The sequence below is a fragment of the Lepidochelys olivacea genome, assembly GCF_965140295.1.
Source record: "Lepidochelys olivacea isolate rLepOli2 genome assembly, chromosome: 10".
Taxonomy (NCBI): Eukaryota; Metazoa; Chordata; order Testudines; family Cheloniidae; genus Lepidochelys; species Lepidochelys olivacea.
Genome location: NC_140420.1, coordinates 56,834,449 through 56,858,164, shown reverse-complemented (window position 1 = coordinate 56,858,164; position 23,716 = coordinate 56,834,449). Strand labels below are relative to the sequence as shown.

The 23,716-nt window shown below is 41.7% G+C and overlaps 1 protein-coding gene across 1 annotated transcript in view; it reads right to left on the bottom strand.

Annotated features, from left to right (window-relative positions):
• LOC311527906 (thrombospondin type-1 domain-containing protein 4-like) overlaps positions 1 to 23,716 on the bottom strand; it is a 336,872-nt gene that overhangs the window by 299,745 nt on the left and 13,411 nt on the right. Inside the window, exon 2 of the mRNA XM_084642345.1 lies at positions 3,643 to 3,729. Coding sequence (XP_084498471.1) covers positions 3,643 to 3,671 — 29 coding nt within the window. The 5' untranslated portion in view covers positions 3,672 to 3,729. The remainder of the gene's footprint in view (positions 1 to 3,642; positions 3,730 to 23,716) is intronic.

Here is a 23,716-nt window from a genome sequence, read left to right as displayed (position 1 = left end):
TCCTTGGTAGCATTGAAACAGTTAACTGAAATTCTACTCAAAAATGACAGCTAGGCATTTAAACTCCACTTCAAAAAATTGAACAGTATGTCACAAGCTTTAAACCAAAGTGCTGTTGAGTTGTTAGGTCCTGATCCAGGCCTGAGTATTTTGGGTTAGGTCCCGGGAAATCTTCTCCTGATCCATCTTCACCCAGCACTAGGGTTACCGGTATTTGACCAGCCTGGCCTTTTTTTGTTTGTTTGTTTTTACGTATTGCCAGGAACAGAATTTAATCTGCCAGAGTTTTTTGAACTGGCTCTAAAGATTTTAATTATTATCACAATACACTGGGATATCTAATATTAAAAGTTTTTGTGTCCAGCTAACAATGCTACTATGTTGCTGTTAAAAATAAGAAATTGCTGCAAATGGCAAATTCAAGCAGCAAATATAAATTCAAGAAATAGACTAAATAGATTTTCTTTATGTATAAAGTTCCAGAAAATTCACATTCAAGTATACAGTTAAAATATAGAATCAAGGCAGTTTGGGGGGAACGGGGGAAGGATCTCAGTGAAGACAGAAACAAACAAAGCAACTTGGAGAAACACGACTAAGGTAGGAAAATGATGTTATCAATCTTATCTATAGCTCTTATCTCTCTAGATATTATAAAAAGTGGCTGTTGATGTGGGTGTGTGGAGTTACCTTGTGGTTGGGGTTGTGGCTGTTGTGGGCTTGCCTTGTGAGGAGCATGTTGGGTTTTTTGCATTTCAAAAGGTGGTAACCTTAACCAGCACTCCTCCTTAGGAGAAGCAGGCAAGCCTTTTTATCTTGTCTGGTGGATCGTGATTGCCTACTGCCTTCTCCTGGCTCTTCTAACTGACAGAGGGGCAAATATTGTTGGTTCCCCCAGTACCAAGCTTGAGTCGCTTCTCTAGGCAGTGTTTGGAGGTCTATACTCACTATCCCTCTTTCCCAGGTCATATGTCTCCTTCGAGTAGGTGTATAAGGGCAGCAATGGCTCCATCAAGGGCAGAGGAGGCCTGCTATACACTATCACAGGGGCCTAATAAACAGAGATACTTTTTTACACTTGCCATTTTGTTACCACAAACATAGAAAACTCAAGAAAAACTGTTTGATACATTAGAAAGATATTCGTTTGCCTTCACTGACATACTGTGGGTGGGGGAACTGGCCATTGGATAATAACTATTATATAGTGCCTATCACCACCTCATTATCATGTTCTAGTCCTCTTGCTCAAAGCAATAATCATTAAAAGGATAAAAACTAAAGCTAAATTATTAGGCAGTGCCAGTCTTGTTTTCTTTTCTTTGTTTTTAAATCAGAACATTTTAAAGCCTTTTTAAAAACATGCTGCAACTTTTATTGTTATTTGTTATAAAGTAGCACCCAGAAGTTCCAGCTACCCAAAGTCAGACCCTCTGCATACACAGTAAGAGACAGCCCCCATCCTGAAGAGGGGGCACTTCCACACAAGGACAAAGGGAGGGAGAAAACAAAGGCATAAAGAGGGGAAGTAATTTGCCCAAGGTCATAAAGAAGATAAAAGGCAAAACTGGAAATAGAACTCAGATCTTCCTATTCCCAGTCCAGTCCCCTAACCACGAAACACACTCCCTTCCCAAGTGTGTCCTGTAATCCAGTAGCCACATATGCTTTTCCCCACGGGAAGGTGATCTCCTTCATAGTGCCCCATTTCAATGAAGTTTTAATGGAAATATGACAAACTCCTAGCTAGAACACAAATCACAGACACCCTCTGGCAGCCTCACATTCTATGATCCCCATACTAGTTTTGGAACATCTGATTTGCTCCAGTTGAATACCCACTTTACTTTTTCAGAGGTCTTCACCCTCTGTCTGGCTTCTACTCTCCCTGTGCCCTCAGAAGGTGCAATAGGAAGTTCAGCATTTGCATAGGGAAACAAACTTTCATGAACAGCAAAAGGCCAGGCTCTGTCGATGGGCAGCACATTTCTATAAATACATTTTAATAAAATCCTGCATGACGGAGGCAATTCTATAATCTTCAAAGCAAATTACTTACCAGATTAAAAGTTCCCACTTCAAAACTAAACTCCTTAGCATGTGTGTGATTATTCTCTGCCAAGCTTTTCCTGACCAGTCTCTAAAAAGGGAGATTACAATTCAGCATGTGTGTGCACACATGCACAGGGACAATGAGGGTAGTTTATAGTTTGTCTCTGTGTATGTGCTTGGGTCTGCCAGAAACATTTGTTATTAACCTACTGTTTCACGCACATAGGAAATCTGGCAGGAATACTTAAGCCTTCCTAAGGAAAGCTTCTGGGTTGAGGGGTTTTGATTTTATTTTTTAATTTCATGTTATTTCACTTTGACTTAGTTGACTTTGGCCACTTCTCTGGAGTTGGTAATTTTATTTATCATGTTTGACTAGTGCTAAGTTCTCTAAACTACAAAATTAGGTTTATCCTGCTCTGAAGATTTGTTACAGACATTCTAAATACGTGGGAAAGCCAAAAAAATACCGAGCACACATCAAAATTAAGCACAACATTCAAAGTGGAGTATGTAGGGATATATCAAACTGTCAAACCAAAACATCCATCTCACACCCAGTGGAGAACACAGCAAAGTATTCAGTCATACTCCCTCATAGTGGCAATGCCACCTTTTGTTTAAATCAACATCCAGGGGGAGGTTTCCTGTTGAAGACACTAATACTCTTATCTGGGGAGAAATGTCAAAAGGCCTTCCTCCCCCACAGAAAACCCAACAGTCAGAAAGATGCCCATAAGAATCCCTCAGTGAGTTTCTCCCCTATTATTGATTATGATGGGGGGACAGTTATCTCCTCATGGTATAAGCTGTAGGGCCACTTTGTATCATACCCTTTGCCTCTGGTAGCCATGGTGAGTGACTTCCCTGAGCATGGGGGTTTCTACATCTGTCTGTGTGGCAGGCTGGGAGAAGTCTCCACAGAAAAGATAGTACTGTTATAGGCTGCAATATAGAGAAGATCCATTCGGGTATGAAATTCAAGCTGAAAGCTCAAGACAGAAGCAGGTCTGGATCTGGTGATTTGAGTCCAAAGTCTGGCATTTGAAATTCAGAAGAGAGAGGGCTGGACCTGAGGGGTCACTTCCAGTCTATTTTCACACAAATGAAAGGAAACACGCAATGCCCTAACTGTCATGAATATGTGAGTGAATCATTCCAAGAACATACACTTTCAACTTTGAATTGCAATGTATGCATTAAAGAATAAAAATTATTTAAAAGGCCTTTACTATAAATGGGAGTCATTAGATCTCATCAAAAATGGTAAAAGATCTGCAAATTACAAGAAATCCTGCTAAGACACTGACACAAGGTGAAAAGAAGCCCTCCTGGAACAGGAACAAGACACTGGGAACTTTCCAATTCTCCCCTACCCCCCTCAAAGATTGCCCTTGCCTGATCGTTCTAAGTGATCTATGTACTTAACCATTCAATCATTTGGACTGGATTTTGCATTAAGCTACTAATGGTCCAAATAGTCAAAATACCACATGCTTTTAAAGTCTACAGATACACAGTCAATCCATACTTGTTGCCTTTGGAAAGAGTATATTAAATCATTAAAAATAATGTTATTGTACAACTTACCTCAAAGATATGATTAAACTGTCTACCATGATCCTTGAATATGAAGCCTTCAGTGTGTTAGAACGTAATGCAGATTACACACAAATCCTACAGAAATAGAGAAAAAATAAATATTTGTCAATACTTATGCAATACTTTCCAGGATGCCTATGAAACTAGAGATGGGTCCCAACCAAACATCTGTAGCTGAACTCCTTTGGACTTTACAGCAATTCAGATCAGAACTTAAGTTCTACCCCTATTTAGCAAAGCACTTGAGTACATGCTTAAATTTAAGCACATATTTAAGTCCCGCTGAAGTAAATGGGACTTAAGGAATGGACTGCCGAATCATGGTCTGAATAACAAAGTATAAAGAGCCAATGTTAAAAACGGTACTTGTCTTTTTATTTCATGCCTCTGTTACGGCACTTTGGTGGCTTCAGTTCCCCTCTGGTGCGCCGCCATGCCATTATTTCACAACTGCCTCACACGGGCTCAGGTCGTTTAATTTTTTTAGGATATGACAAAGATTTTTTTAAAAGGGTTTCCAAATGTTAATACCAATACCCTTTCTAAGCATTCAAGTGCCCACTGGAGAAGATAAGACTCCTTTGTGGTCCAGCCAAAACGCAAGAGCCAATACATCCTCGCTGAATTCATCACATAGTCTGTCTAGCTATCTTAGGTATTTCTATGGCCCCATTACCAGAGTTATCGGAGTGCCTCACAATTTTTAAAGTACTTTCCTCACAACACCCCTGTGATGTAGGGCAGTGATATCAACCTCACATTACAGATGGGGGAAATCAAGGCACAGAAAGGCTTAGTGACTTGCCCACAGTCACACCAGAAGCCTGTGGCAGAGCAGGGAATTGAGCCCAGGTCACCCAGATCTTAGGCAATGCCTTAACCACTGGACCTTCCTCTCCTAGTTATAGAGCATTTTATATTTGTGACTCTTAGTTTTGCAAACACATACATGAGTTCTGTTAGCCCATTATATCATGTGCATAAGTTCTGAAGTGTTGGGGCACTGGGGATTCTTTGTCTGGTAAAGTTGCAGTCAACATACTGGGTGTCCAATAGCAGCAGTGGGATTTTGAAATATGAATGAGACAGGGGTGGCGAGTTGTATGGGCCCGTGGTGCCCAGGCTCCAGGAATATTCAAGGCCCGGGGGCCCAGCTCCACCAATGTTCAGAGCCAGGTCTCTCACCCGGCCCTCCCCTGTAGCGGCCCCCAGCCCCCGCCTGCCACCCCCTTGCCCCGGAGAGTCCCTGCCTACAACACAAGAGCAGCGCTGGAGGCAGGCTGAGGCGACTGCTGCACCTGAGGAGGGGAAAAGGTGCACACATGATTGGCAGCCCTCCCCTCCCCCAGCACCCACCGGGAGGTGACACCAAGGGACTTCTGGGAGACGGAGTCTAGACCTCACCTGAGCAGCTGCTGGGGCTTGGGTGAGTGTCCGACAGTGTGATTCCCCCTCCCCCGGCCTCACCTGCAGCCACCACTCCTGCCCCACAGTGGGCAAGGGGCAGCCCCATCCCCCATGAGGCTATGGTGATGGGCAGCAGGCTGCAGCGGGAGAGGAGGCCACATGTGATGGCAGTCCTCTCCCCCCCGGCATCCACCACAGGGGAGGTGAGGGGGCTTCCTGGACCTGACAGGGGCCCAGCCCCTAGGAGTACGTGGAGTGACAGTGCTAGGTAAGTGTGCTGCCGGGGGTGGGGCAGGGGAAGAAGGGGCCCCCTCCCTCGGAGCTCCCCTCAGGGAGAGGGCTGTGGGGACTGTGGAGTCCTCCTCTCTGGCCCCAGCCCTTGGGCAGCCTGCCTGCACCCCAAACGCCTCATCCCCAGCCCCACCCCAGAGCCCACGCCCCCCACACCTCAACCCTCTGCCCCAGTCCTGAGCCCTCCCACACACCCCAAACCCTCATCCCCCGCCTCCAGAACCTGCACCCCCAGCCAGAGCCCTCACCACTCGCACTCCAACCCTCTGCCCCACCCTCAGCCCCCTCCCACACTCCGAACCCCTCACCCCCACACCTCAACCCTCTGCCCTAGCTCTGAGCTCTGCCCACACCCCAAACCCCTCATCCCCAGCCAGAGCCCTCATCCCCCACACCCCAACACTCTGCCCTACCCAAGCCCTCTCCCACACCCCAAACCCCTCATCTCCAGCCCCACCCCAGAGCCTACACCCCAAGCCAGAGCCCTCATCCCCCCCCCCCACACACACATTGTGCAATATAGGGAAACCTATTAAAAGCCTACTGTTTCCAGTCCATTTTTATATTATTTTTAAAAATACATATTGGCTTACAAGGCAGGTGTGGGGAGGCAGGACTTGGACCCGTTCTGGGCACCACCAAAAATTATACAAACCTGCTGCCCCTGGGTGAGAATCTAGAAAATCTGTTTCACAGGAACACAGTATAGTCCTAAATTTAATTTCATGTTAGGAATAAACCTATATCTATGCATCTCAGAGCTGGATCAAGCCCTGCCTATGTTTTGCCATTTACAAGTAGTTATGTGTTGAAATGCAATGCGGTAAACAGAAACATTAGAGCATTGCTGCTCAAAGATAAGGAGCTAGCAACTTCTGTCAACCAGCTAGACAATTAAAAGCCAGCTAGAGAAAGACTTATGAGAACTTTCTTTAAATGGATACAGTTAAGTGCCCTATGCCAGAAATATGGATTGTTTACAGATAATGGGACAAACTGCACATCCCATATAATCCAAGAGATTGCCAAAGACAAATCTGCATGTATTAAGAAAAATAATCACACAATATATCTAAAGTACACCAAAAAGTCTCCTTTCTGTGGTTTTTCTTAATCAAAGGTGTTTAGGGGTTGGCCAGGTTAAAACGAATTTAACTGGAACACAATGGACTGGAGATTTGTCGTGCCAGATCATCAAACATATCTGAGCATGACAGGTGCAAATTCCTCACCAGCAACACAGCATTTTGGTTCAGCAAAGTCAATCTTTTCATCCAGCTATTCCACTGCCAGTGGGAGACCAATGACCTTTTCAAAATATGCCCCTTCCCCAAATTCAACTGCTTAGAAGTACGTACATTTCTTTGGGGAAAATATGCAATATTTTGGGCAAGATTCTCAGCTGAAGTAAGTCAGAGTGGATACTGAATTTTCACCAGCTGAGGATCTAGGACACAGTTTGCAACAGCCCTGCTCTCATTTAAAGTCTAGCCAACCCCACACATGGCAATATTGGACCATTTTGACAGATGCCCTAGGAAACTAACAGACAATTTTGAAAACTGTTAGGGAAACAAATATCTCATTTCCTGCAATCTGGTATTTAGCTATCAGAAATTCAGAAGCCAACTGTCTTAGATTCGTGATGTTAACAGAAAAGGTAGGGTAGGTATGTAACATGGATTGTGACCAGCATGGTTTCAAAAAAGAGCACTCAGTTTTGTTTTGTTTTTTTCCAGATGCACTCTCTTCCTCTGTTTCGCTGCAGGATAATTGTCTCATCCCACATATTCCTTGGGGAATGTGATCCCAACAGAATATTGCAATGAGATACAAACCCAGACATTAAAAGAAATGTGTATCTTCCTAGTATACTGGTTTCAGAGTAGCAGCCGTGTTAGTCTGTATTCACAAAAAGAAAAGGAGTACTTGTGGCACCTTAAAGACTAACAAATTTATTTTGAGCATAAGCTTTCGTTCGCTTCAGCTCACTTCATCGGATGCATTCAGTGGAAAATACAGTGGGGAGATTTAGATCTAGATTTATATATAGATATAAATCTCCCCACATCTATATATAAATCTAGATCTAAATCTCCCCACTGTATTTTCCACTGAATGCATCCGATGAAGTGAGCTGAAGCGAACGAAAGCTTATGCTCAAAATAAATTTGTTAGTCTTTAAGGTGCCACAAGTACTCCTTTTCTTTTTCCTAGTATATTGCAAGTTATACCTCATTCTGAATTTCAGAAAGACATTCTAGTAGAGATGGTGTTCCTGAGAAGCTGGAAAAAACACCTGTGTTTTTGAGGTTTGCTTAAGAAGGGTTCTAAGGATTCCTTTAAAGTCTGCAAGTTCACAATCCCCTTTGATGTAGCTATATCTCCATAGGCAAGGCAGTGAGAAGTTCTAGGAAAAGCCCAGTTTTGACCATTATATAATTGATTCTCTCAAAACTGCTCTCACTGTCTTAAGTTTCCATGTGTGCCTTCTTCACATAATGTCAATAGGATATTGAGTAAAATTTCATAGAATCATCGAATATCAGGGTTGGAAGGGACCTCAGGAGGTCATCTAGTCCAACCCCCTGCTCAAAGCAAGACCAATCCCCAACTAAATCATCCCAGCCAGGGCTTTGTCAAGCCTGACCTTAAAAATCTATAAGGAAGGAGATTCCACCACGTCCCGAGGTAATCCATTCCAGTGCTTCACCACCCTCCTAGTGAAAAAGTTTTCCTAATATCCAGCGTAAACCTCCCACACTGCAACTTGAGACCATTACTCCTTGTTCTGTCATCTGCTACCACTGAGAACAGTCTAGATCCTTCCTCTTTGGAACCCCCTTTCAGGTAGTTGAAAGCAGCTATCAAATCCCCCCTCATTCTTCTCTTCTGCAGACTAAATAATCCCAGTTCCCTCAGCCTCTAGAAAGTGCTTCAGAGACTGCAGTGGGGAAAGCACCTCCAGACTACAGGAGTCTAGTTTGTCTTGCCTACCCCAAGTTTCACCTCACAAAACTACTTGCTTACAAAATCAGACATTAAAACAAAAAGAGTCACAGCACACTATTACTGAAAAATTTCTTACTTTCTGATTTTTACTATATAATTATACAATAAATCAATTGAAATATTGTACTTTTCAGTGTACAGTATATAGAGCAATATAAACAAGTCATAGTCTGTATGAAATTTTAGTTTGTCCTGACATTGCTAGTGGTTTTTATGTAGCCTGCTGTAAAACTAGGTAAATATCTAGATGAGTTGATGTACTCCCTAAAAGACCTCTGCGTACCCCCAGGTGTATGTATACCCCTGGTTGAGAACCACTGCCCTAAAATGCAGGGACTGAGAACAGCAGCCATCCAGGACAAAATATACTTTTCCACAGAAACTTATAGAGCCCTGGCACCACATATCAAAGTTACATACAGTATCTTGTAGTCCAGAGTACTAAATCATCATAATCACTTGGAGAGATCTGATGGGGCTCAGGAAGTTAAGAAAAGAGGAAGCTATTCTGGGGAGTCAACAGCGTGTTAAAAAACACAATAGCCATAAGGATAATTAACGTTTTTAAAAGTTCCTCCTAAGAGAAGGTTTGAAAATATGCAGAAAGCTAATTTATAAGATATCTTAACCTTTTAAATCTCATGGAACCTCTCACATGGAATTCTGCAAGTTGCACCTTTTGTTTATTGTGAATAGATGGCATTTCACTTTCATGAACTCCCATGCAGACTTAGTCACTCTTTCAACCTGTACATTTTTCTACATCCTGTCATTTGCCATTATTTGTATATTAGCTATAAACACAGAAACCTCCCTCTTTAATCTTGGTGTGTACACACGTGCAATAAGAAAGCTCATAAAACTACTTTAACCTGAAGCATGAAGCTTCCATCATCTAGATTTATACATAAACTCAGAATAGGTATGTGCCATGTAACCTATTTTGTCTTGTTGACTTAAATATATGGCAAGCCGAGCTACGTTTCCCTTGATATTTATCTTTCTGGTAGGATTAGGTATCTTGCCAGCTACTGACAATGGCTACTTGAAGTAGCTATGAAACTTGAGTGGCTTTTTAAAAGTATTTTCTAGTGATTTATAATCTCTCTTTTTAACTTAAGGAAAGTTCAATAGCAAATAACATTAGCAAGATTTGTCTTTTAAAAAGAAAAACAAATATCCCTGAAAGCATAGATAGTCTGAATAAAATAACAGACATGTCAGTAAAGTATGGTCTACCTATTTGCTGCTCCTATCTATTAATCTATGTGCAGTATGTGTTCCTTGGATCACCTCCAGTGCACTACATTCACAACACTTTCAAAAAGCAGCGTGTAGTACAGCAACTTTATCAAGCTGCATAACTTGTATATACCCTGCATATCCGGTATATGCCGAGGGACACTGAATTTTTGCTGTTGGTGGCATGGGGGCTTGAATCATACAGTAACTCTTAAACTGTTTATTAATTACAAAAACCAAACTCATCTCTGAAATCTGGATGACAGGAATCTAATTCCCACAAAATTCATAAACCCGGTCATGTGAAAATGAGGTTTTGTTGTGCTGCAGATTGCCATTGTTAAAGCATTTTCTTGCATTAGCCTTTGTGGAGCAAATACACATTTTACTGCAGAAATTAACAGAGCTCAGGTATTTACCTAGTAAAATGCAAAGGAATGACTACAGTCAAAATTTTCAACAGATCTAGCCTAAGCTAATGGTTTGCTGTAAGACAGAGGAATCAGCGCCACATGAGCACACAAAGGCCTTGTTTGTTGGGAGGCAGTTTCCCTTGGCTTCTTCATGATGTAGGCGATCCCTATAGGATAGGGATTAAGCCCTGGAACAAGAGAAGTAGAAATATTACTAGTATCTATATTAAACCGGTTGCCCCATCCAACACATTTGGGGGAGATAAAATTCTGTTTGGCATAAATAAATATTATAAAGTAAAACTTCCCTTATAAAAATCATGTTAGAAAGCAGGTTTCTGCCTAACAGAGGTCAAACAAAATGCTTTTGGAACCTCCAGACAGATTTTAAAGTGATCATTTAAAACAAGACTTGTACTGGAGGCAGTCTCACTGTACTGGGAATAACCAAGTCCCTTAGTATTGATGCAGCTTTCTTATGAATTGTTTTCGGTTCATTCATCATTTCATTTAAACTTATACTACCCTGTGAGTCATCACTATGGGAATCGGAGAGGTTATACTGAACATGTATTTGTACTTGAAGCTGATGATATGCCTCTAAAATCCATTGAAGAGCTTTTCAACTCCATAAATATGCTAATTGTTGAAATGTGGATTTTGTAGATGTAATGATACAGTTGATGATTAGTTGATAAATATACTATTCTGACATGAATCATGAGCAGAGACTGAATTAATTGATGTCAGGTGAGGACGAAACCCACAGGGATGATATCTGTATCAACTTGATTAGGAAGGTTTTAGATTTATAAACCCACAAGTCCTGAGGAGGGTAGGTTAAGTTGATACCCCGTTCCCAAAATGACAATAGGGTTACTTTGAAAACACTAAAGTGAACGGAATCTTCTTGTAACAGGACAATGAATCTCTCTCCATGGTCAAGGTGTAATAAGCTTTCCATTTTAAGCCTGTGTTTGCTCCCCCTTCCACTTCTCTAAATGACTTTTATTAGGTCATGTATATTTGTCATGTTCAATTTTTGCATGTGTGGCTTATTTAGCAAGAGGAGAATTTTTTTGTCAAAGTCTGAGATGAATCACACAGAATTGCAACTATGAAGCTCCCAGAAATGGCAGGGGAAATTGACTAGATTTAAGATTGATAATCTTAAAAAAAAAAAAAGTTAGAAAATCAGAATATCCTAACATTTGTTTTTAGTAGCTAAAATTCTTGAGAAGGTTATTTTCTTACAATGCTAATATGCACTTACAATCTCATCTCCAGTTCAACAACTTTTGCCTAGCAGTCTTAGCTCGGATTAATATTAATAGGTGTTTGAATCAGCCTGTGTTGTCCTCCACTGCAACCTTCTTAAAAAAGTTTATGTAAAGGTCAAAATTAGGGCTTGGCTATGCCTTTGTCACATGGCTGATCATTTCCTGGCTTTACTGTACTCCTTTCATAAAGAAACAATAGTCAGAGTTTAACATTTTCCACAATTTTCTCTGAAGTAGGTAAACTGAGTATTATGTCCTATTAAAACAGCCCTCATACTTCAAAAGACCTTGGAGACAGAATAAAACCAGACAAATAATAATACCCCAGATCAAGAAAGGATAGACAAGCTGACTGTGTCCTATATTTAAAACACTTGTATTGTTGTGAAATGTTGCACTGTATTGTATAAATGTTCCTGATATGAAAGAGGTGGGGAAATCATTTGCCACAAAAGCATCACTGGGGCAACCCATAAGCAACAACTTTGATTCTAATAATGAAAATATCCCAGCCAAAGCCATTATGAAAAGCTATTGGAAAGACTCATGCTTTACCAAACTGAGCAATAGAACTATGATAATGCATAGCCATATAGTCTGCGAAGGAAGAGAGCACATGCCATTACAAAGTATTCCACTCTGAAATGCTTAGGATCAAGAGTTTTTCATAATAAAAGCATCCCAGATAAAAGGAGAAGTTAATATAATGTACCAACTGTATCAAGAGTCAATTTATGAAGATACCATGGATAACTGGTTACAGTGAAGAAAGCAGCTATGAGTTACACTAGGAGTCCAGTTCTCCCTCACCCCAGAGTATAACAAGAGTAATTCCTCTGCAGTCAGTTCACTTAATACCAGTGTAAAATAGAACAGAGATAGAGAGCTCCCGATACGTAGACACAACACGCAGGCTTCCTCAGGAAGTCTTTTTTAAAAAAAAAGAAAAAACAAAAAACACCCAAGTTTCTTCTTCTGGTTATTGATTCTAATCCTTTGTATAGAAAAGTGCACTTGTCTGGAGGTATAAGAGTGCACTCTGGAAAATAAAGCAGCAAAAAAGATCATCTTAATTTAATGTCTGAAATTAAAGTCTCTTCAACATGCAGACAGATCTGTGGAAGGAAGCCCACCGAATTCCAAGCATTGCTCCTTTCTAACAGCTTTTGGAGTCCCCAAACAACAAGTGCGTCAATGGAATCCGAACAATGGTTTTTTGAGAAGAGTCCTATAAATAGAGTGATCTATCTGAAGTAATCCATCCTCCCCTGTCCTTCTGAGATGAAGGAAAAAAGTCTTTTCCAGCTCATAATCTGAACTGGGTGAAAAATAATACCCCATCTGCAGCAGGTGAGCACACAACACAACTCAGGAGGGAGAATGAACAGGTGGCTTTTAGCCACCTTTGTCCTCCCCCTATTCTGGCCCAGCAGCATACTGGTCTGGTCCCGCGGCATAAGCCAATGGCCCCGAGATGCTAATACAGCAGCTGGGTTCAAGTGGGTATAAACATGCCCTTGCCCAGGTCGGGCTCCAGGCACCAGCGTTCCAAGCAGGTGCCTGGGTCGGCAATCTTAAAGGGGCGGCAGTCCGTGCGTTGTTAGGGCGGCATGGGTTTTTTTGCCACCGCAGCAATTCAGCGGCAGCTTGAATCTTCACAGTCCTGTGGCAGCAAATTAGCGGCAGCCCTCTTCTTCAGGCGGCAATTCGGCATGCTGCTTGGGGCAGCAAAAAGTGTAGAGCCGGCCCTGCCTTTGCCATGCCTCTTATCTGAGCTATATCTCCTGCAATTGCTGCAGAAAGGGAGACAGTGTAGGAGTTATTACACTAGCTCTTCACCAGTGGAACAGCCCCCAACACTACAAAGATCCTCTCATGGTCAGCCACACCAGCTTCAGAGCTGCTTTGCATCAGCATTGCAAAGTGGCTTTAGCACAGACCAGGATCTGGACCAAGAAATTTGGTGACCACATGGCCATCTGAAATCATGCAAGAATACTGCATTCTCCCCACCCACAAATAATGTACTCTAGAAGTGTCAGGTAGAGAAAGCTGCATACTCCTTTCCCTTGAAGGCCTCTAAATTTTCAGTAACAAACTGTATGAGGAAAATATTATGCTGTTTGGGCACTTAGGAGCAGGGCACTTCGCATACACTTGGATGTGGGGAGAGCTGAGGAGGAAAGGGGAATTATTCTGACAACTTCATCATGGTGAGGGGTTGCTTATGACTTTGAGGGGGGCTACCAACTACAGCTATGTAAACACATTATGTGTCAGTCTCTCTTCTAATCAAGACACTTGAATATATTAAAAGATTAATTTGTGTTTTACTTGGGAGGAACCTCTTTTGCTGCAGTGGAACATTTCACAACAAGTAAAGAGCGGGAAATCCTGCGGGGGTTTGTGAATGGTGTTTCTGGTCTTCAGTTTATAAACCATTTTGAGATCCTTCATGACGAGGAGATTCTATGTCAAATGCTCCTGACAGGATAGAGGTAAGGCAGTCTCTTCTAATCGGTGCATTGCTCAGTGGGAAAGGCATTAAAATAGGTTGTGTTTTCCCTGCAATCTCCTAATAGATTTATTGAGTGAAAATCAAATAATAAAAAATGCCCTTTACAATTCAGGAGAGGCTGCATTTCAGAGCATTTAAGAAAAGTCAGTGTTGTATAAAATAAAGCCCTGATGTTACTGCAAGGAGATGACAGAGACACAACCCGTCTGATTGTAGTCCTAGAACCAGTATAATATACAAAAAATGAGTGGCTACATTAGAAATTTCCCACACCCTTAACCTTCTTTGATCCATACTAATCTCATCTACTGCTCAGTACAGATACATAACTGACAGAAAGTGGTCTTTATCTTATTCTCTCCTTTCACCACTTGCTAGATGAAGAGGTTTTCACAAGATAAGATTTCTCTTTGAAGTCAGAGACAATTGCAAAGTTTATCACCACATACAGCAGTTTGCCTCTACCATTAACACAAGCGATCACACTGGTGCGGATGTTCAGAAAGGAAACACTTTGGGGATGGCTATAACCTATGACACTTGGCAAGAGTTTCCCAACTTATAATTGTATTACTGTCAAGGTTATACAGATCCATTGCTATAGCTGAAGCTAAGATCACTGGCTTGACCCCACTCCTTTCAGCAGTGGACCACAGGTAGCTCATGGAAATTGATGGATGGCTTTTCTTGTTTATTTTCAGCTTGGAAAGCTACCAGGTGATGTTACATGCCAACAAACAGAATGTTATCTCTGCCAGGATATGATACAGATCTATTAAATCATAGAAGAAAATTAGGGTTGGAAGAGACCTCAGGAGGTCATCTAGTCCAACCCCATGTTCAAAGCAGGACCAACCCCAAATAAATCATCCCAGCTAGGGCTTTATCAAGCCAGTCCTTAAAAACCTCAAAGGATGGAAATTCCACCACCTCCCTAGGTAACCCATTCCAGTGCTTCACCACCCTCCTAATGAAATAGTTTTCCTAATATCCAACCTAGACTTCCCCCACTGCAACTTGAGACCACTGTGTCTGGTTCTGTCATCTGCCACCACTGAGAACAGCTTAGCTCAATCCTCTTTGTTACTCCTTTTCAGGTAGCTGAAGGCTTTTATCAAATCCCTCCTCACTCTTCTCGTCTGCAGACTATATAAGCCCAGTTCCCTCAGCCTCTCCTCATAAGCCATGTGCCCCAGCCCCCTAATCATTTTCGTTGCCCTCCGTTGGACTCTCCAATTTGTCTGCATCCTTTCTGTAGTGGGGGGCCCAAAACTGGATGCAATACTCCAGATGTGGCCTCACCAGTGCCGAATAGAGGGAAAAAATCACTTCCCTCAATCTGCTGGTAATGCTCCTAATGCAGCAGCACAATATGCTGTTAGTCATCTTGGCAACAAGGGCACACTGTTGACTCATATCCAGCTTCTTGTTCACTGTAATCCCCAGGTCCTTTTCTGCAGAACTGCCGCTTAGCCAGTTGGTCCCCAGACTGACTGATGTGGTGAAAGTAAATAATTAAGTGTTATTTACTCCTTCTCATAACACTAGAACTAGGGGTCACCAATGAAGTTAATAGGCAGCAGGTTTAAAACAAACAAAAGGAAGTATTTCTTCACACAACGCACAGCCAACCTGTGGAACTCTTAGCCTTCACAACATCCTCTGGCAAAGATTATAACAGAGTTTAAAAAAAAGAACGGGGTAAGTTCATGGAGGGTCGGTCCACCAGTGGCTATTAGCCAGGATGGGCAGGGATGCAAAGCCATGCTCTGAAGTGTCCCTAGCCTCTGTTTACCAGAAGCTAGGAATGGACAACAGGGGATGGATCACTTGATGATCATCTGTTCTGTTGATTCCCTCGGGGGCACCTGTCATTGGCCACAGTCGAAAGACAGGATACTGAGCTAGATGGACCAATCAGTCTGACCCCTTTGTTCTCCCTCTCAGGGAAAAACAAACTTCCTGACATCCTCCGTAGCCTACATGACGCATGTACCTCTAGGAACTCTTTCGGCCATACGTGTCTTAGTTGCTGATGGAATACTTGATGATATTTCCAATGCTAGGCAATTTGTACTTACAGCTTTATCCTCAAAGATGTCGTTCAGAGAAAAGAAGAAGTTTTAAGTGCCTAGGTTTCTATCTTTCTACTGAACAGTCAGCTTCTCTTCACTTCTATGACAGCTCTTATGCAGGCTTGGCAGAATTCAATTTTTTTAATAATTTCAATTGGTTATATCAATGTTTATTTTTTAAGATTTTTTGTTTTTATCAATTTAAAATTACCAGTTATGTAAAATTATGGGGTTTAAGCATTTTTTCAGTTTTAAGTATTTAAATGTTCAGAGTTGCAAGAAATTAAGGGGAACTCGGACAGTTATTTAATGACAGTGGATGTTGAGATTCAAAAAGTTAAAGATTTATAACTGTTAAAACACAAATTGTCAACATCGAATGTGAAAATATACTAAGTAAATATTCTTAAATCAAACTAAAATTTTCAAGCAGCATTTTTCTTCTTTGCCAATCTGTACATTTCCATGATTATTAATGGAAATATGTTTTCATTGGTTTGTGCATAAGGTGAAATCAACATCTGCGCATGCTTACCAATAAAAAACTATAACTTCTAACCCACTCTTATATTAGCCCCTCTCCTCTTCAGTTTCACCTGTGCAACTCTATTAATTTTAGTGGGGTTACAGAAGTGTCAGGGAAAATCTAGTTCCTTAACTAATCCTCAAACCACCCCCATACAGTAGGTTAATATTTGGGGAGGGGCAGTGGAAACTGAAGCAGAGAGTTCATCCACGTGTATCATTTGACAGAGTCACTATCAGAAATGGGATTAGAACTCAAGAGTTTCTGGCTCCCCATCCTGTATTGCAGCCACAACTCTCTATAGACCAATTCTCTGCTACTTCAACCAACTTCACCCTCTCTGCATATCAGACAACTCCTGAATGGCTGCGGTTCATAAATCTTTCCACCTTCTCCACATCTTATGTAAATCTGGTAGTTTTGTGTGGGAAGGGGGGTAGAGAGAAGGGGAGAAGAGACCATCAATGACTTTACTGATGCTTGAGCATACTGAAAGATGCTGTCCAGTCTGCCCACTTGAGCTTAATTACTCAGTCAATTTGCAACTGTTACCTAAAGCTTGAGAAATGAGTGATATTACTTGACAAGTCTTAATATAGTTTAAAATGCCATAAGTCATTTTTGATTGAGTTCACTGTTAAGGAGCCAAATCAGTTAAACAAGAACTCATTATGTTTTGCTCTGACCATCATCATGAGTGACATTTCCTGTACAAGCAGCTCTCTCTTGACCAGGGATGAACAGAACTGAATGCCATCTAACATGGATACGTTCACTGCACAGGTGCAAGGGAACTAAAGGACACATGGTCAAATTGTTTTCACTCCAAAGATTTAACAAAAAGTAAACAGTCTAACAGATGCACTCTATTAACCAAGATTGTAGACATTGTTCTTTCTAATTTAATTTGGCAATCAGCACTATTATCTTATGCTCCTTGATCCTTGCAAGGAGGAACAGAATGCTAGGGAGAGCATGCATGCAGGCAGAGGTCCTGATCCTACAGGGCACCTTCAGAGGGCATGGCAGAAGATGGAGCACGAGGAGCAGAGAGAGGAGGAGGAGGCTCTCTTAGATATGAGCTCTCAAGAAAATAATGAATTGATACCAGTTCCATAATAACTCTCATAAACATCTGGTGTGCACATTTGGCAGACAGGTTTCCAGAGGATGAAGTCCAGGAGTGGTCCATTTTTGAATGTGCAGCAATAGTTAAGTGTGACTTCAATTTTGGAATTCATCAGGTCAAATCCCTATGTTCAAAATACAAAGACTTTCTTGCTAAAGAGATTGTTATAGTCAGTCAGTACAATGACTTCAAGTTTGCAGTAGCCAAAAGAATCAAAAGCCAACTGGTTTTAAGTTTCCCGGATACGGTGACATTTGCTCACCAGAATGAACAGTTTCAGGATCTTGCAAAGTTGATGGATATTGGAGGAACATTCCTAGCATCAAGTGCAGACTGTGAGCGTGGCTTTAGCTTAATGAACACTCTAAAAAACAAACTACGGAATCGTTTACAAGTAGATCATTTGGACATGCTGATGTGTATTAAGAGTTACCAGCTGGATGGAGGACTAATAGATCTGGACAGAGTTTATATTGAACGGGCAAATGAAAAAGATCGCAGGGAAAAACAGTAAGGTTAGTTTAGCAGTCTTTGACATTTCGACCAATAAGGAAATTAAAATGCATTTGTAATTACATATCTTATTCTTGGCTGATAATCATTTATCATTTTTTTAGGAAAATTTTAAAATTTAAAACACAAACTCTTGTTTTTCTTTTCTTTTTTTTTTAAATTTATGATGTCGCTATCTGAAAATCCATATAAATTGACATAATATCATACTTATTAAACTGTCTTTATTATATGTTTATCAAAATCTTTTCGGACATGTATAGAATGTGCTTGATATATGCTCGTGATTGTCTATAAAAAGATCATAAAGCATAATGCTTAAAACTAACTTCTACTTCATGAAGAATGGTTAAATTTCCTTTTTCTAAAGTATTTAAAAATACATTTATAAAACAACATGGTGTAAAACTATTATCACAAATTGCAAATTAAAACGTTTTAAATGTATAAGCATTTTACTCGCTTGGGCGCATTTGCCTCACGGTGCACAAATTTGAACTCTGCTTCAAAAATTTGCACAGAAGAAAGAAAAGCAGGTGGCAAAGGCAGAGAGAGAGAGAGAGAATGGATAAAGACCGGTTAGACCCAGCAACTATAGCAGAGCGTAAGCTTCCCCCAAGCACCAATGCATCACAAAATGGGGGCACTAACCAAATATATTTTGGAGCCACTGATCTAGGTGTCCCATCATGCAGTCACTACTCAAAACAACCTTTTCAAGCTTTGTTACAAGTTTTTAATCAAGGTGTAAATATCCATTCTCTATTAGCTATCACCTAAGATCAGCCACTGTAGAATCTGGCCATTATAAAAAGGTGCCCACCTTTGAAAACAGAACCCTGGGTCCAATCAAATGAATACTCATTACTCTGCATATTGCAAACCACCGAATTTTTTTTTTAAATGTAAATTATCTAAATCACACAATGCTTCCAAAATTAAAAGTTCCCAAGACATTTAGGGACAGATTTTCAGGAAACCTGTGATTTAGGGAATCCCTTTTTGTGCATGCAGCTGATGTACACATACACAGCATGAGTAGCAGTGCATCCCAACATGTGCGCACAATAGCTATTTGTAGGACTAAAAATGGGTGTACATTCACATCTGAGACTGTAGGCAACTTCATATGCAAAACTGAGTGTGCAAGGTCAGTGGCTAGGGCTGAACATCTGACCATTATATTTGTCAGCAGTATTCTTTGGGGCCACCTAGACACTGATCCTCAACCAAATCATGGCATGGATCAAAACCTCCTCATGGTGAAGTCATAAATGAAGCACTGATTGATACCTGGAATTAATCACTGAAAATTGAGAGTTTGGTCTCTCTCAAAGCCTAGGGAGTTTTCAGCTAGATTTCTGACAGTATTGTTGGAGTCCATTCCTGCTCAGTTTCTATTATCCATCATATTTCCTACTAACCTCCTTCTGTCTCTCCCCTTCTCCCCAGTTTCCAGAATCCACTTTGTCTTCCAACTACAGTAGTTCGGGGGGGCTGATTTGCTCATCCCTGGATGATTTCAGTGAGAATTACCCATATCCCACAGTAGGAGAACTGGGCCCCAGAAGCGGTCTTTGAGAGAGAATTTATTATAAGGAAAGTTTCTAATTCCTATATTGGCTTTCATAGGAAACTTCACTCCTGATCACCTAAGCCTGACACCCTGCTGTGGGCCTTATCCCTTACACCTAACCAGAACTTACCCCTTACTGATCTGCTTTATTATTACAACAGAGATCTCTCATTCCAGGGTCTTTCCTCCACAACCCCACAGATTAGTGTAATTAGGCCTGGCTGAATTCATTTTTTATGTTTTTATAATTTCATCAGATATCAATGTTAAAAATAAAAGAATCATTAAAATTATCTTTTTAAATGTTCAGAGTAGTGGGAAATTATTGGTGGGGGGGTCAGATAATTATTTAAAGACAGCAGACTTTAAGATTTAAAGCATCAGTTGCCAAGCTGTAAAATGAAGATGCCCTCACTGAAGTCCTGCTGCCGCTAGTTTGGAGACCCCACTGGAGTGCAGACTCACGGTCTGAAGCACTCAAATACATACTGTGACACTCTGTATCTTGGGGAAACACCCTGCACCCCCATGTTCATCCTTTTACTATGCCTGTGTGGTATCCAATGCAAAGTTTGTCATGTCGGGTGTCTTCAGAAGGTTCATGATGCACTGAGCATTGTTGTTATAATAATGTTATAGTTTGTAATTTCATGTGTATAGTTATGAGGCTGAAAATGTGTCCTCATGGCTTAAAACAAGCCCAGGCAAAACTCTCCTGGAACAGAGGGGCAGTTCACACCTCATTAGGGCAGGTATGGGACAAACCCAGCCCAGCCTCACAGGAACAAAGGACACTGGCCTAGGCAGCAACAAAGGATCTGGTGGACTCTCCAGTGAGTCACCCCCCCCTTCCCTTTGTCAGTCAGGGACTACGATGAGGTTATGCTCACCTGACTCTGAAGGGGGGGGCAAAGCCAAGAGGGAAGAAAGAACATGATAAAAGGGAGAGACTTTTGCCATGGTCTTCCACTCTCTTCCACCTACATCTACAGACAGCACCACATGACTGAAGTGCTGATCAAAAGGGAGAGCCTGGCTGAAGGTCAACCAGCCTGTCTGTGGTGAGAAGCATTTAAGTTTGTAAGGGCACTGAAAGTGTTAAGATCAGCTTAGAATGTGTTTTGCTTTTATTTCATTTGACCAAATCTGACTTGTTATGCTTTAACTTATAATCATTTAAAATCTATCTTTTGTCATTTATAAATGTGTTTGTTTATTCTACCAGAAGCAGTACATTTGTTTTGAAGTGTGCCAGAGACTCCCCTGGGATAGCAAGCCTGGTACACATCAATTTCTTTCTAAAATTGACAAACTCATATAAGCTTGTAGTGTCCAACTGGACACTGCAAGACGGAGGTGTGATAAATGAAGGGCGGGGGGAGCTCCCTTTTATGGACACCCAGCCAGCCAGTTAGGTATAAAATCCCTCTTAGTAGCTGTTCTCTACTTGCTTTACCTGTAAAGGGTTAAAAAGTCCACAAATAAAAGAAAAGGAGTGGGCACCTGACCAAAAGAGCCAATGGGAAGGCTAGAACTTTTTAAAATTGGGAAAACCTTCCCTTTGTCTGTTCTGTTGTTGTTCTCCAGAGAGAGGGGACAGAGCAGAGAGAGCGGACAGAGCAGAGACAGGGCTGGGACTATGCTGTAAAAAACTTTTTGTCACATATGGAAATCATCCAATAATACCTAAAACCTACACATAAATCAGAAAATGTCTAGAAAGAAACGATTAGGTTTATTTCTGTTTATTTCTTTTTGGCTTGTGGACTCTTCTGTGCTAACCCCAAATGCTTTTTGTTTTGCTTGTAACCTTTAAGCTGGACCTCAAGAAGGTTATTCTTGATGTTTAATTGCTGTAAGGTGGGATTTTTAAAATCTAGCAAAAGCCTAAGTTCCAGATGTATTTTCTGTCTTTTCGTTTTTAATAAAATTTACCTTTTTAAAGAACAGGATTGGATTTTTGGAGTTCTCAGAGGTGTACCCATATGTTGTTTAATTAGCTGGAGGCAACAGCTAATTTCTTTTGTTTTCTTTCTCAGCTCTTTCCCAGAGGAGGAGGTGTGAAAAGGCTGGAGGGTACTGCACAGGAAGGAATTCCCAAGTGCATCTTCCTAGGTCCAAGGGCTTTTGCATTTGGGTGGTGGCAGCACCTACCCATTCAAGGACAGAGAGAAGTTGTAACCTTGGGAGTTTAATACAAGCTTGGAGTGGCCAGTATTAATTTTTAGAATCCTGGTGGGCCCCCACCTTCTGCGCTCAAAGTGCCAGATGAGGCATTAGCCTTGACAGAAGGTTCCAAGGGTTGTGTATGGGACCAGAGATATTGGCTAGTGTCATTGGGTTGCACACAGGGGCAGCTCTACCAATTTTGCAGACCCAAATAGTTGCCGCCGAATTGATGCTGCCCCAACAGCGGTGGAGCTGCCGCCAAATTGCCGCCACGGGACATGGACAGCCGCCTCATTCTGAATGCTGCCCCAAGCACCTGCTTGGACAGCTGGAGCCGGCCCTGGTTGCACAATCCAAGGAGCAGCTTACGTGCTAGAGGCTATGCAGGAACAACCCGGGAGTGGGGGTTCTCACAGCAGAGCAGGGTAAGGCTGGCTCTTAGGGTCGAGGATTGGAGTGACCTGGTAGATCACTGGTCCAGATAACACCAGGGGAATGTCACACATACCCCTTCTCCAGAAGATGGAAACACCAGGCTGTGGAGTGATCGGGGTGAATGACACAGACTAGGATGAAGGCAGATGGATTTTACTTTGATTTCTCCCCCATTTTTGTAAGTGGAGAAAGTCCCTATGCATCCCAATGGCAGAAACATTGCTGTTCTTAACACAAAGCATTGCTTTGCTGTGCTGGTTCTAGTTGGAGCAGTTCTACAACCACAGCTTCAAACTGTTTCTAAAGCTTACCAATGCCTTTCCCTGCACTCATTTGGTGCTGTGAGATGCAAACAAAGCAAGATACAGCCTCCTAGAACTATAAAGATCTTCCAGGCTTCATACTAGCTTAATCTGGGCCTCCCCTAGAATATGGGTTTACCAACAACAATTGATAGTGTCTGTTCCTCTCATGAGGTGGATGCTAGTTCTCAGAGGAGCTAGGCTAAACTACCAAATGCGTATTTGGGATGAGAACCAAGGTCCTACCAGCCTCTCTTAAAAATTGAGCCATCTTATTAGAAAAACCTAACTAATTAACTGGCGGCATGTATGCCTGGAAATGCAAGTACAACATATGTCAGCACTACCGTCAGCTAATTTTCAGGAGCACTGACACCAGATATAGCCAGTCAAAAGATATAGACATTTTTTCTCTTTTTACAGAGGAAATGTATCAGGAGATTTAGTTCTTCAGCCACCCCCCCTTAATGAGAGCTTCTGTCTGGCAGGAGGCAAGCTGTTTTTTAACCAAACTGTATGTACTAGTTCAGACTGCCCAAGCTGCCTTGCTTATACTTCCAAGGGCCCAATCATCAGTTCTCACAATGCTTGGAGAAAGGCAGCAGCAGCAGTAGTAAGCAGAAGCCAAGGAGGTTCAGGGGACTGGGGAAGGGAGTCATGTGTCTGTAGGTTAAGTTTTTGAATGCTGCCAGGTTGGCGGTGACCGCTAGCTATTATTTGGTGACTGGTGGCCTATGTGAAGTGTTTTAGTTCCTAGTAGGTGTCCATGTCATGTAGCCACTAAAACTGGCCCCCCACTGATGACTGTCTCAGAGAAACCCAGGAGAAATCTGGCATGAAGAATGAGGAGCCCTCTCATCCCTAAACCAGGGCTGGTGCAAACTGATAAGGCAGTGTAAGGAGCTACTCCTGCTCTATGGAAAAACAGAAGAATGTCCAGTGATGTTAAAATCCTGCCTTTTTCAGCCGGGATTTTCAAAGGAAGAAATTAAATGGGAGTTGGATGCTCAATTCCATGGGGTGCCAATGAAACAGTAACTAAAGATTCCCACTTTTCTACAGGAAAGTCCTATAAAATTAAACAGAAATTAACCCAATAGAGATTTCTAGGTATCACATAGGGTTCTATAGAAATTGCTATGAAAACCTGTAGGGCCCAATTCTAAGTCACTTA